General features: G+C 30.7%; 1 protein-coding gene and 1 long non-coding RNA gene across 3 annotated transcripts; both read left to right on the top strand.

Moving 5' to 3' along the window:
- The first annotated feature begins 5,659 nt into the window (after window positions 1-5,659).
- On the top strand, window positions 5,660-8,888 carry LOC141659046 (ACT domain-containing protein ACR4-like). Its single transcript, XM_074465780.1, has 7 exons — window positions 5,660-6,007; window positions 6,104-6,149; window positions 6,248-6,362; window positions 6,447-6,514; window positions 7,005-7,604; window positions 7,903-8,007; window positions 8,099-8,888. The coding sequence occupies exons 1-7, from the start codon at window positions 5,934-5,936 to the stop codon at window positions 8,441-8,443; spliced, it is 1,353 nt and encodes a 450-aa protein (XP_074321881.1). The 5' UTR covers window positions 5,660-5,933; the 3' UTR covers window positions 8,444-8,888.
- A 1,990-nt stretch (window positions 8,889-10,878) lies between these two features.
- Window positions 10,879-13,535, top strand: LOC141661746 (uncharacterized). 2 transcript variants are annotated; one of them, XR_012550120.1, is made up of 4 exons: window positions 10,879-11,983; window positions 12,540-12,650; window positions 12,773-12,854; window positions 13,100-13,535. It is a non-coding gene; the product is annotated as an uncharacterized LOC141661746 (long non-coding RNA). The 2 variants fall into 2 exon arrangements; XR_012550119.1 differs by having other exon boundaries at window positions 10,879-12,650.
- The last annotated feature ends 222 nt before the right edge of the window (window positions 13,536-13,757 follow it).

The raw sequence follows: 13,757 nt of genomic DNA, 5'->3' as shown, positions 1-13,757 counted from the left end.
ATAAAAATGCACTTGTTCTTGATTTATTCGTGTAGTGTGTTTTGGAGCCTTAGTAGGAATATACCAATAGTTAGTAGATAATATCTACTGACTTTTAAGTCCTTTCACTCAATATTAGAAGCTTGAAGTGATTAAAGGCATTTAGACGATTTTCGGTTAAAATTAACGTCCCTAAACGAGCATAAACCGTAAGTGGCTTTATTCTTGGTTTTGAATACCGAAATCTTGTATAAGTTTGGTTTTGATTTTGTTATTTGAATATTGATTATCAAGAGGAATTATCTTGAACAAGAACATAACAAACTAGGCCATTTGAACTTGAAAAAGCAAGTTCAAATTTTCGACCATACGAGTTGTTATACTCGGCCGAATACAAAAGCTCTAGTGCCTTGCATTTCTTGCTTGTTTTTATTTCTTTAACAAGTGCACTAAGCTAGATATAGTCTTGTGTTATTAAATTCTTGACCCTCTTTCTCTAGAAAGAACTTAAAGAAATGAGACAGAAAAGCATTCAGTTTCACTATTCTTGGTCGAATAGTTTTGCTAGGCACATTGGTTGCATTTCGATAGTTTTGATCTATTTACCAAGTGCATTTAGCAAGGTATAGACTTGTATTCCTAAGTCCTTGACCCTATCATTCTATCTCTTGAAAGGACTTAAAGAACGAGCCTATAAATTGTTCATTCGGCCCTTACGTGTTTCGTGTTCATCCTTGGCTGAATAGAGCACACACTTGCATTCATATTTATTTGCTTGTCTTGCATTTTGTTTGTGTGATTTGTCCCTTGTGTGACATATCCCGACAATCTTTTATATAGTTTCCGCACTAGTGTAACGCGTAATAGTGTGGCGAAAGCCGAATAGTTTAACGCATAATAGCGTCGATTTATATATTTTCTCGTCAAATATATATTGCTTGTTTTCTTTTATGCTTGTAGCTTGTCTTCTTTTCTTTGTAGTGAGGTGAAATGAAGTGAGGTGATCCTTGTGCTAAGACCCAAGTCTTAGGCGTACTAATGGAGAGTTAGTAGCCTTTGCACCGTGAGGCAAAGGAAAGACCTGAGATCTAAGACCTAGATCTGAGACCCGCCAAGAAGAAGGACGAAGGCTACGTAAAAGGATTTACGAGTGCTTGAGGAGGTGACTAGATTATTACGTGTGTGTAACGTTCCAAGACATTTAAATAGTGGTTAGTTTGGAAAGGTTTCTCCGCCTACTATAGAGGAGGTTCTTTATAGTAGAGAAAATCTCGAGTTCGGGGAGGAGCTCGGGGACTGGAGTAGGGGTGAGTGGACTCCGTTTGTTGAGTTAGCCACCGCGAACCAGGATAAATCGACCGTGTTGTGCATCTTCTTTTCATATCTTTATTTTCCGCACTTAACTAGCTTGCTTACAAGTAGTTAACGTTAAAGAGGAGAAAATAAATTTCAAAAAGCCAAGCTCTTAAATTTTAAAAAGGTGATAAGCTATTCAACCCCCCCTTCTAGCTTATCGAACCACTCGCGGGACCTATCACGCTCCTTGATACTCGACTCGATTCTATAAACAAAAAGACTATCTTAATTGACAGAACCAAACTCAATCGACGTAACTATATGTCTTGACGTCTACCCGATCGTTTATAACTAATCATGGCATTTTAAAACCGTAAATATATTGCATGCATAGCACATAACACGTAATCATATTATTCATATAATACGTAATCACATATTTCATGTAACATATAAATCGGATCGTCAAAAGATAGGTCTCAGTACGTTTAGAATTAAAATCAGGTCCATAATAGTGTTTATCGATCAGGTACCGACTCAGAATGATTCACAAATCAGATGACCTTCCTATACAATAGAATTTAGGTCTCAAAAGTATTTTTATTGAAAGCGTAATGTTTTTATGAGTCTATACGTGTTTGTTTCGTATTAAACGGACAAACGGTTTATTTATTACGAATAAAATAAGAAATAAATAGAAATAAATCAATAAATAATAATATTAATTGATTTTTAAATACCAAAATATAATTTTAAAAGCCCAAAAGTAATTTTTAGGAATTATCTGAATTAATTATAAATAATTTATATTTTATTTAACTATTTATGAATAAAATCAATTGATTAATTGATTTAATCAATTAATTAAATTCATAAATAATTAACTAAAACAAATCATAAATAATTGAATCAAATTGGATTTTAAAAATAATAAAATTAAATGATTTTTGGGAATTAAAATAATTAAGTACATAATATTTAGAATTTAAAATAATAAGTAAATGATTTTAAAATTAAAAGAAATGGTTTTTAGAAAATAGAATTAAATTTGATTTATTTTTAAAACCAAAAATATGAGAAACAAATCAGGAAATTGGGGTTAGGGTTTATGTGGATTGAAGCGGGTCAGGGATTGGGTTAGAACCGGGTCGTCCCAGGTTGGGGAAGAACACGAAGAACAGCCGGAATTTTTGCAGAATCCGGCGACCTTCAAATTTTCTGGTCGGCTTTCGGAGAAACAAAAATGCCCCCTGCAGACCCCTATTTTGCTACGTTTTGCACCCCAATCAATTCCTTACATCTCTAGCAACATTACTACTGCTATAACAACAACAATCAACTGGTACTTCGTCTTCTCCGACGAAAATCAAGCAAAAATCGGCGAGAAGTCGATGAACTCCGATCTTACTCAATGTTGATGAAATTTCATGATTTTGATGCTAAAATAACCTTAATTCTACATCTAAACTAATCAAAATCATAAAACTATCAACACATCAGTCTAGTAACCGGAAATTCGAAATAAAAAACACACAAAAACGAGGAACTCGACCATTCTAATTCTGAACTTAAACAAATCAACTAAACATACAAATCGACTCTATAATTCATTCTAAAGCTATTTGCAATCTCAAAAACAATCGATAATCAATGGAAATCAAATATAGATTTCAATCCAAGAACATCAAAAATTGATTTTACCAGAAACTCAACCTCAAATTGCGATGTTGATATCAACAGAAAGGGCTTGAAACAAGTATTAGTTCGGTTATTAGAACGTTCGATTTGGTTTCCTGGATCAATCAAAATCAGTGATCAAAACTTTGTTAAAGAATATCGCCCCCACAATTATGTTCTTCAAGTGTTTTTAATAAAAATAAAAATGAAATAAAGAAAATAATAGGCTATTTATATTATCTGTAAAATAAATACCCAAAATCAAATAAGGGTGTTTTTATCCCCTAATTAAAATAATTAGGCCCAAAATAATAATTATGGGGAATAATTTTAAAAGAATTAAAATACAAAATTTATATCAAAATTCCCCAAAAAATTCGAATAATTCAAAAATACAAAAATACTGGGTATTTGAAATACGTATAACTTTATAAAAATAAAAACATAAATTTTGTGGGATTTGACGTTCCGGTAGGGTCCCGGTCCGTTGATTTTTGAAAAACAAAAACGATTCCTAAATTTACAGAAACCCCGAAAACACGTAAAAACATTCAAACTTACATAAAAGGAGTACCTCGATAAAACGCAAATAAATACGAATCTCAATTGCAGATCGATTCATATAAATGCAGTTTAAACACATATTAAGGTTTAAACACATATTAGGCCCAATTAAGGGTTGGGTTGGTTTAAACGGGAACAGTCCTACTTGCAAGCACCACCTAATGGAGATGTTCTTAGCATCAGTAATGGGAGGCTAAATTAAGGTTGCCAGCATCTCCAATGGGAGGCTAAATTAAGGTTGCCAAAATTGCCAATTTATCAATAATATTATTATATTATTACCTCTTTCTTCAATTACACTTTTGGCACCCTTATTACCAAAATTCACTCCAACAATTAGCACTCAAAATTACCAAACAAATATAATTAAAAATAGATATGAAGCTATATGTATTTAGTAAGATATATTGTACTATTCCCATTTAGAGAGGGTGTTAAAAAGATGGGAAAAATTAACTATTTTGATGGCACCCTTAAACCTCGGATAAATAACCAGTGAAATATAGCGTGACACTAGTCTTCGGCCGGAGGGGTTTATTGCATGATATTTTGACTTTTTTGGTACCTCCTTTGGACCTGCACTTACGGGCCATCCGATTTGGAAGGTGATTTTGCGTGTAGCCTAATATTTGAAACGGTGACAAGAGGCAGACAGAATACAAGTCCAGAAAACTCAGGAACAGGGACTACACTAAAGCCTTGTGTTGCTACAAATTGGCAAACGGTGACGATTCAATTATTGGGTGGGGGGATGCAGTTTAGGTCACATCTTTTCTTACCTCTTGCACCAACTCAAGAGCCAATACAATACTACCACTTGTTTATTTTATTAGAGCAAAATCAATAGTATTGTAAAAATAAGTGCAACTATTGCTATAATTTAAAATGAAAAAATGATTTTTGGTGCTAAGATAACACTAGGTCTATAATGGTTGATTCTATATTTAACTAAATTATTTCAAATTTAACTAACTTTTATATTTATGTGTATAAAAAATTTTCACTTTTATTTATTATTTGTTTCCCTCTCTTTTTGTAACTCTTTAACACAAACTATACAACTGTACTATTTTAGAATAGTATTTACACCATCATTGAATATGCTATTTTACAATAATATTTACACCATCATTGAATTGTCAGAATTCACATTTTGTGCTATATTATAAATATAGCATACCATTTAAAATACCATTGAACATGCCGCTAAGGTTGTTTTTTAAATCATCTTTAACATATCATAGTACATGCAGCTAAGGTTGTTCTTTAAATCATCACTTTGTTATTTATATTCTTGTAGCTTAGTGAAAGGATTAAAAGTCAGATAGTAGTAGCACTTTTGTTTTATTCTTACCTTCTTATTTTATCAAAATGTCTAGTTTTCACGTTTAAATGATCTTTTAAATTCTAAGGTTTTTATATATATAACCATCTATCCTATTTTTTAAAAATGTTTATTTCTGTTTCGGAAATATAGAAAACATATTATTTAAATCTTGTATCATCCGATTTATACCGTTTTTTTTTGAATTTTTTTTTTCAAATTCAAGGATAAAAAGATATATTTTTAATATTTCAGGAGTAAGAATAAATACTTTTAAATCACATGTGCATAGAGGTATATTTGTGTAAACTTTAAGAGTTAAAAAATCATTAAACCTAACAATAATTAGATTCCTGGAAAATAAGAAAAAACTCTTTGTGTATATCAATATTTAAAATCATGTTTATTTCGGATCATATAATTTAATTTATGATAAAAAAACACCAAAAAGGTTGATGATATTGTACTAGATACTAAAATCTGTATGTAAATCTCATGAGGCAACCCAAAGAAGAATGAAAAATCTGAGTAGTTAAATGAAATACAAGCAAATAGGGAAAGTTATATTACTCCCTCTCTCCCATGTTACCTTTTCTCTTTTGACTTTTTACACTATTAATGGTAAGCAATTGACTACTAATTTACGTCTAATTTATAAGATCAAATATAGTCATGAGTGATCTTGTTGGATTCGTATTTATGAGTACTTTAATATAATTTAATATAATGAAGTTTTTATATTTAATACTAATACGAAATTAAAGATATTAATGATCAAAAATGTGCATTAACAGAAGTGTCCAACATAAATAGGAAACGTTTTTAAGAACGGAGGGAATAGTATTGAAGTGTGATGGACCCTTGTCTGCCTTATCACTGAAAAACATAAATACACTCTCCTTAAAAAATACTACTAGTATAATTAAAAAAAAATCATAAATGGAAAATCCAGCTAGATTCCCGGTGAATGACAAAGATAGCTGTAAGAGATTAAAGTCACAAGAGAATATTAGTATCACAAATAAAACTTACTAATAAACTTTTGTTGTTTTCACTTGTCTCTCAAATTCTGTTATTTCCTTGTTGAAAAAAGATGGACAATTGGTCTACTTCACTTAACGTTGATGATGAATTCGAGAAGCTTGTAATTCGTATGAATCCACCAAGGTATCTTTCTTTTTTATTTTACATCTTTCTTGGTATGAAATGATTGGTGTTTAGAGTAATTTGCATATGCTAATTATGAAATTTTCTTGATTAAAGGGTTACAGGTGATAATGTCTCTGACAGAAAAGCCACTTTGATCAAGGTACTAGTAGTACTTTTTGTTATGCTTTATTCCCATTTCTTGGGAGTTATAACTAGTTTTCTTGATTTTGATGCTTTCTTGTGAATTGCTAATTTCAGGTTGACAGTGCTAATAAAAGAGGCAGCTTGTTACAAGTGGTTCAGATTCTCACTGATATGAATCTTATTATTAAGAGAGCTTACATTTCTTCTGATGGGGAGTGGTTTATGGATGGTATGTCCTATACATGATTCTTTTCTTTCTTTATATCTATGTTGATTGCAAACCATTTGATTTTTTTACCTGGTTTTATTGCAGTTTTTCATGTCACTGATCAATATGGAAACAAGCTCTCTGATGATAACGTTGCGGAGCGAATTCAGCAGGTAAGCTTGCTGGCATGAACTAAACTTGTTTAGCACGGATTAATTGTTTATTTTTTGATATGACAGTTACTTTTGTTAGATTCTTTCACTAATTCAACTATAATTTCACTAGTACATGTTGTACACAACTTCTATTCAATGATATAGTGAATTTCTAGTTTGTGGGGTATTGGAGACAAGTAATGAACAAACACTAAATCAGTTGCTAGATTGGTATTGATGTGTAACTCAATAATTTTTTTTTTTTGTTTCACATGGCATCTATACAATAAGTCTTTGGGAATTCTCATTTCACTAATTTCTCAGTCTTGTTTAGGAGAAGCACAAACTCTTGTTTCGTAGATGTTACAAATGAAACTATCATAAAAGATAAAGTTGTGTTTGCTTGCTTTGGTACTATTGGAATACCTCTTATTTTTTGCTCAACAGTTACCTCCTAATAAAAAGATTGTACTTCAAATCCCAGTTTATAACTGAACTCCTGTTACAGGCACTGGGACCAAGAGGACGCAGCTTTCGCTCCTTGACAAGAGCTGTGGGTGTCCAAGCTGGTGCAGGGCGCACAACTATTGAATTGACTGGAAGAGACCGTCCAGGATTGCTTTCAGAGGTGTTTGCGGTTCTTTCTGATCTTAAATGTAACGTGGAGTCTGCAGAAGTGTGGACTCACAATTCAAGAGTGGCATCGGTAGTTTACATCACAGATGAAGCAGATAGATTGCCTATAGAAGACTCAAGTCGACTTGCTGACATCAAACAACTTCTCCTTTATGTCCTAAAAGGGAATAGAGATAAGCGCGGAGCAAACACCGCTGTATCTGTGGGTTCAACTCATACTGAAAGGAGGCTACACCAACTGATGTATGCTGATCGTGATTACGATACAAATGATTCAGACTTTGGATCTACCAGTGACAGCGTGAAACCCCTTGTAACTGTAGAAAGTTGTGCAGATAAAGGCTATACTGTTGTAAATGTGAGGTGTCCAGACCGGCCTAAGCTAATCTTTGATACAGTTTGTACACTGACGGATATGCAATATGTTGTATTCCATGGCACCATAGTTGCAGAGGGACCAGAGGCTTCACAGGTTACCTCACTGCCCTTCAATTTCTATTTGTTATTGTTTGTTTGTGAATAAAATGAGATAAAAACCATTTCTTGCAGATAAGAAACTTTCCACTCTCTCGGGATTTTTCTAGTGTTAAAGATCCATAACGGAAACATATACCCTAACTAAATAATGATCATTTCGAAACCCCTTTTAACATTAGTCTCCTTCGGGTTTTTTTTTGGTATTGGAAATGCATTTAATATCTGCTTCTAGATGAGATATGACAGTCATGATCAAATCTGTTTGTATCTAATTTTCCGATCTTTAAATGCAGGAATACTACATCAGGCATATTGACGGGTGCCCCATCAATTCCGAAGCAGAGAGGCAAAGAGTTATTCATTGCTTGGAGGCAGCTATCAAGAGGCGAACTTCTGAGGTATAAAGTTGAAACTAGTAATTCACATCTAGGCTTTGGTTTTATCTGCATAAGGTGTATTTATGAAGTTGTATCATGTTCATACTTGCAGGGTATAAGTTTAGAACTATGTTGTGAAGACAGGGCCGGTCTTCTATCTGATGTAACTCGTATATTTAGGGAAAATGGTTTGTCAGTCGCTCGGGCTGAAGTAGCAACAAAAGGGTCTCGAGCAGTAAATATCTTTCATGTAACTGATCCATCGGGGATTCCAGTCAAACCTGAGATCGTTGAGGCGGTTAGAAATGAAATTGGAAGGTCTATACTTCATGTGAGGAATGACACTTACTCCAGTTTAAAACCACAAGAGACGGGTAAGTTTTCTCTAGGCAACATTTTCAGATCAAGTTCAGAGAAGTTTCTCTACAACTTGGGTTTGATTAAATTATGTTCCTGATTAGGATATTGGGCAAATATATGATGCCCATTTCATGCATCAGTTTTTTGGGGACACTAAATCCTTAAAAGCTTTCTAGTCAGAAGTGTTTTCTGTTAGCCAACTGTAAATTTCTAAAATGTGTTTTGGCACTCAGAAAGGGTGCTGCTGTGGATACACAAGTCAAGTAGGCCTGTAAAAAATGATATGCAAATACTTGCTTTGTGTTTCAAAATGTAAAAAATACTAGGGCAATTGAAGCTCTGTATCCATGTTGCTACTCAGCTTTTTGATGTGTCAATCGGATTCCAATTGTTTGGAGTCAGTTGAATATGTAGTTGCATATAAACGGCACTACAAATTTAGCGCTAAGATAATCATGTGGGCTAAAACCGGATAACAATCCCAAACATTGTGTTTGTGTGGAAGGATAGAGAAAATGATTAGAGTTTGCTGAGTTGGTGAAGTTATTTACCTCTTGTATTTGTTGCGGGAAGTCAAGAGACTCACTTTGTGAGTAATCAATTAGAAAAAGAAAAAAAAACTTTGGTAATCATCAAGTGCTACCTAAACCTATGGTACATTTAATGGGAAAACATTTAAAATTGTGTAAATACAGGAGAAAAGTTTTGTTGGCAAAACATAATTTTATCAGTTTTAATATATGTGTGTCCAACGAGTCTGTTTCAAACAAGAATACGTGAATCAAATATTTTGTACTCGGGAAATGCAAATTGAATTACAAAAACTGGGAGAATGTTCGTTCTCTTATCACCATGTTTTAACATATTTTTTTCTGGTTCAAAAAAGACAATCACGCAGACCATAGGGATAGTGATTCATAAACATTAAAATGAGTATAATTATACAGAGGGTTTTTTGGTAGTATGGTTTATTAGTTACACAGGTGCTTGCAGTGCTAATTAAGTATAATTATAATACAAACTATATTTAAGCTAATTAAGTATAATTATAATACAAACTATATTTATTTTATTTATTCTATTATTCTATATAATATTTAATAATCTCTATAACAAATAAAATAGACAATTAATTAAAAAATTGAACTGTAATTATATATTCCTAAACGATATAAAATAATATTAAAAGTATTATAATATATATATATATATAATACAAGCAACTATTATATTAATAAAAATAAATATAAATAACAATTAACAAATCATTTATAATTGAGTCAAAGTCGTATCATTTTTTAAAAAAACATTGGAATGGGTAAGTTTGATTTAAAATATTTTTGAATGAATATTTTTCATTTGTATCTTATAAAATAACGAAAGCATTTAGATTTTATTTAGGTATAAATATTACATTATTTTGTAAAAAAGGGAAAATTACGAATTGCCTTTTAAAATTTTTAGAGTACATGAATCTTCAAAAACATAAAAAGGAGGGATACGTATAATAATAATAATAATAATAATAATAATAAATCTATTATAATTCAAAACTAAAATACAGATCTAATAAAATATATTATAGATTATATTTATTATATTTATTCAATGATTTTATTATAATATTTAATAATCTGTATAATAAACACAATAGGTAATTAATTAAGAAATTGAACTATAATTATATGTTCTTAAATGATATAAAATAATATTAAAAGTGTTATATATATAATACATATAACAATTATCTTAATAAAAGTATAATTAAAAAATTATATATTATTTGACAATTTTTAAGAGAAAAATAAAAAATTATCTACATATAATAAAATATAGTTACATTGCCTAATAGAGAATATATAAAATTTGAAGATTTCAAATTTAGAAAGATATGATATTTTATGAAAAAATAAATATTAATTAAAACAACAAAATTTTAGTAATAAAAAATTGTATGTAGATATTATTTTACAATGCTTAAAAAAAGGGTTGTAAAAATTATTTTAAATATAAAAAAAATTATAATTAATATGAATTAAGTTTCCCGTGCATTACACTGAGTACAAAACTAGTAATAATTATTGGAGGACTTCTCAATCAATCAAGCAGCTTCATTGTCATTCTCGTAAACCCCTTCTATTTCTCATTCTGCACTTTTTTTATGTCACAGACTCAATCTTTCTCACTTTCCAAACTAAATATTTTGAACTATCACAGTCCAAAAAACTGAAACAGAACACAACTCATTCTACCAAAAAATCCTAATTTTCACGGAATCCTAAATTTCCCCCTCTTTCACAACTCTTTATAATTAAAATGATTTAATTAAAGTGAGATAAGGATGATGTGAAGTCCTAAGATCCATTATAACTAAAACTTCTCAGTTTTAGTTAAATATTTTCAAATCAGTTAGATTAAATTTATTGAGTTTACGCAGCCAAGTAGACTGAATTAGTATGAGAATTTTAAAGACGTGTCCAAAAATAAATTTATGCAAGTTTTGCTTGAATCCATATTTTTATGTAAGTTTTGCTCTAAACGAAAAATATTACACTCGCTTTGTCCCATTTTACGTAAAATATTTTTCTTTTATAAATGTTCCCAAGAGTAGTTTTTACTTAAAACTATCACGGCCACATATTTATATTTATATACACTTAAATATGAGCTTATCACCAAAATATCACATTTTTAATTTTCATGTCACCGTCTATCACTTTCCAAAATATGTTACACGATTTGACGTATTTGGTGGGTAGGCTGGGCCAAACATCTTGAAAAGCGGGCATTTTGGTGATTATCAAGTTAAATATCTTTAAAGTATTAAGGTCCATATTAAAAATAAAATATTATTTTAACGAATTTATTACTTTATCGGGAATGAAAATATATTTTGTTTATTATGTTTAAACCGGAAAAAAAATATTATCTTTACGAGTTTATTATTTTATCGGTTTTTAATTTATTAAAATTCAATTATAATACACTTATTTTAACATATTTTATTTTATTTTCGTGGTCTAAACAGAAGTGAAAAATTAATTTATTAAAAAACTTGCTAGCTAGTTGAACCAACTCGTATAAAATATAAAATGGGACATATTTATATCGAGGAGTTAAAACGGGGCTTAGTATGCTTAATATACTCCGGGAAAAAATGAATTATCTATATAATCTTAAAGGCTACTATTGCCCATATAAGATTTACCCATAAATTTAGCCATTACCCATGACCCATGATTCATTTTATTTTTTTACAAATAAAACTTTATATTATATACATATTCATGGATCTTTCACATTTAAATCTATTATAATCATTTAGAAACTAACCTAATATACACCTAACACACACCCTGATTGTAGCAATTGAATAGTACGTTTGAATTTTTTTGAATTATTCTCTCTCAAAACTGCTGTATAACTCCAGCCTCCTCTGATCTTCTCATTCGTTTCATACTCCGTCGACTACGTCTACAATCACGATATCATTATCCATACATATCTTTGTAAATCTGTAATATGTACACACATATATATATGCTTATCCATGTATTTGATTCTTTATTTATATGATCCTCATAATTTTGAATTGTATTTTTGCAGACGATTACCGATGGTTGCCTCTGAAAAGCGGGTAATCATTGTATTTCATTAATGATTCAAAAGTATGCTTATATTTTCATTAATGTTTCGATTTTGTAAAAACTTAGGTTTTACACTCCAAACAGTTTGATTGTGATTCTAAATAACTCTGTTTTGTTATTTTTGTTGTTTTCTTGAAGAATGGTTTTAAAATGAAGGATGAGGAAATGTAAATTAATTTATCTTATGCATGTTTGTATTTTTCATCTATCTAGAGATAGTTATTTGATTTTTTTATTGTTTCAACTAATTTGTTCTCAATGTTATTATGGATTATTAGTCTAACAAAGATGATTTTTCGTGTTTTTAGTAAGCTGGTGATTATTAGAGTTTGTCGAAATTAGGTTGAGTTTAATTATTTGATTAGTAATTGTGTATCTGTAAATGTTGTCTTACGATGTTTCCTCATTTTCATAATTTGATTTTAGGAACAACTATATTTTCGTATTCGTAGGTTTTAGCTAAAAGTTAAAGTTTGATGAAACTGAATAATTTGTTTATTTTGTTGTTGACCTTAATTGTTATTTTTGATAATGTGATTTTGTAAGCATGAGGTTGCATCTGCGAAGAAGAAACGGTTGACGCTTATTGACTTTGACATTGGGAATCCTTTCGGAAGTGGAAAGTTCGGGCATGTGTATATATTGAGGGAAAAGAGGGTCAGTCCTTTTTTCAATCTTTAGATGTTATTTTCATATAAGCATTTGGATTCATATACATGATCTGCATCTACTTTCCTACCATATGTTGTCTTTTTGTTTTGTAAAAAACTAAATATCAGGTTTTTGATGATTGTTTGGTGATTGGAAAGTATATGCACGATGAGTTGGCCATGATGGAACATCAGCTACGTCACAAATAAGGTATCCAAAACTATCACGGCACCCTAATATTCTAAGGTTTTATGGATATATCTATGATCAGGTACTCAAAAATAGTTAGCTCAATACATCAACACAAATTGATCAAGTAAGAATATAACAGTAATTTTTTTTGAGGAGGTTTTTTACAACCTTCCAAGAATTTAATTTTTTATTAGGGTCCTGATTAAACATTTAGCATGTTAGATATATTTGATAATGTCATGACTAATATGATTTATGTTTAGTTTTCAGATCTTACTTAAACAGGACAAATCAGTACTTAACTGAAATCAACACTTATACTGAAGTCGGAACTTAAGTCATCAGTACTTAAGGTTCAGGAGATATTTATCAGAAGATAATATCAGGACTTAAAGGAAACGTTCAGATAAGGAAGGCGGCTGATTGATTGAAGAGAAGATCGAGACAAACATAAGAAGAGATATGCATGAAGAAGGAATTCTATGAAGAATAGAATACTTGGAAGAAAATATATCTGATTGATATATTTTAGGAAGCAAAATTATATTCCATATCAATTAGCGATTATCTTGTAACTGTGTAATATATAAACACAGACATAGGGTTTACACAAAAAGTGTTATCATTATCGAGAATATTATTCTTTGTAACCCTAAGAGCTCTCGTGATATTTGTTCATCACTGAGAGAGAACAGTTCCATATTGTAACAGAGTTTATTGCTTTGAATAAAGTCTGTTTTTCTGTTACTTGTGTTATTAGAATTCGATTTGATTGTGCTATACACTGTATTCAACCCCCTTCTACAGCGTGTGTGACCTAACAAGTGATATCAGAGACTATCTGTTAACACACAAACAGTTCTCCAAAAACAATCATGTCTGAAGTAGAAACTCCAACTAAGTCCACCAAAACTGAAGAAC

This window comes from Apium graveolens, chromosome 5 (genome assembly GCF_009905375.1).
Source record: "Apium graveolens cultivar Ventura chromosome 5, ASM990537v1, whole genome shotgun sequence".
In the NCBI taxonomy this organism is placed as follows: Eukaryota; Viridiplantae; Streptophyta; class Magnoliopsida; order Apiales; family Apiaceae; genus Apium; species Apium graveolens.
Note: the sequence above shows the minus strand (reverse complement) of the source record. Positions and strands in the feature narration are given on the sequence as shown.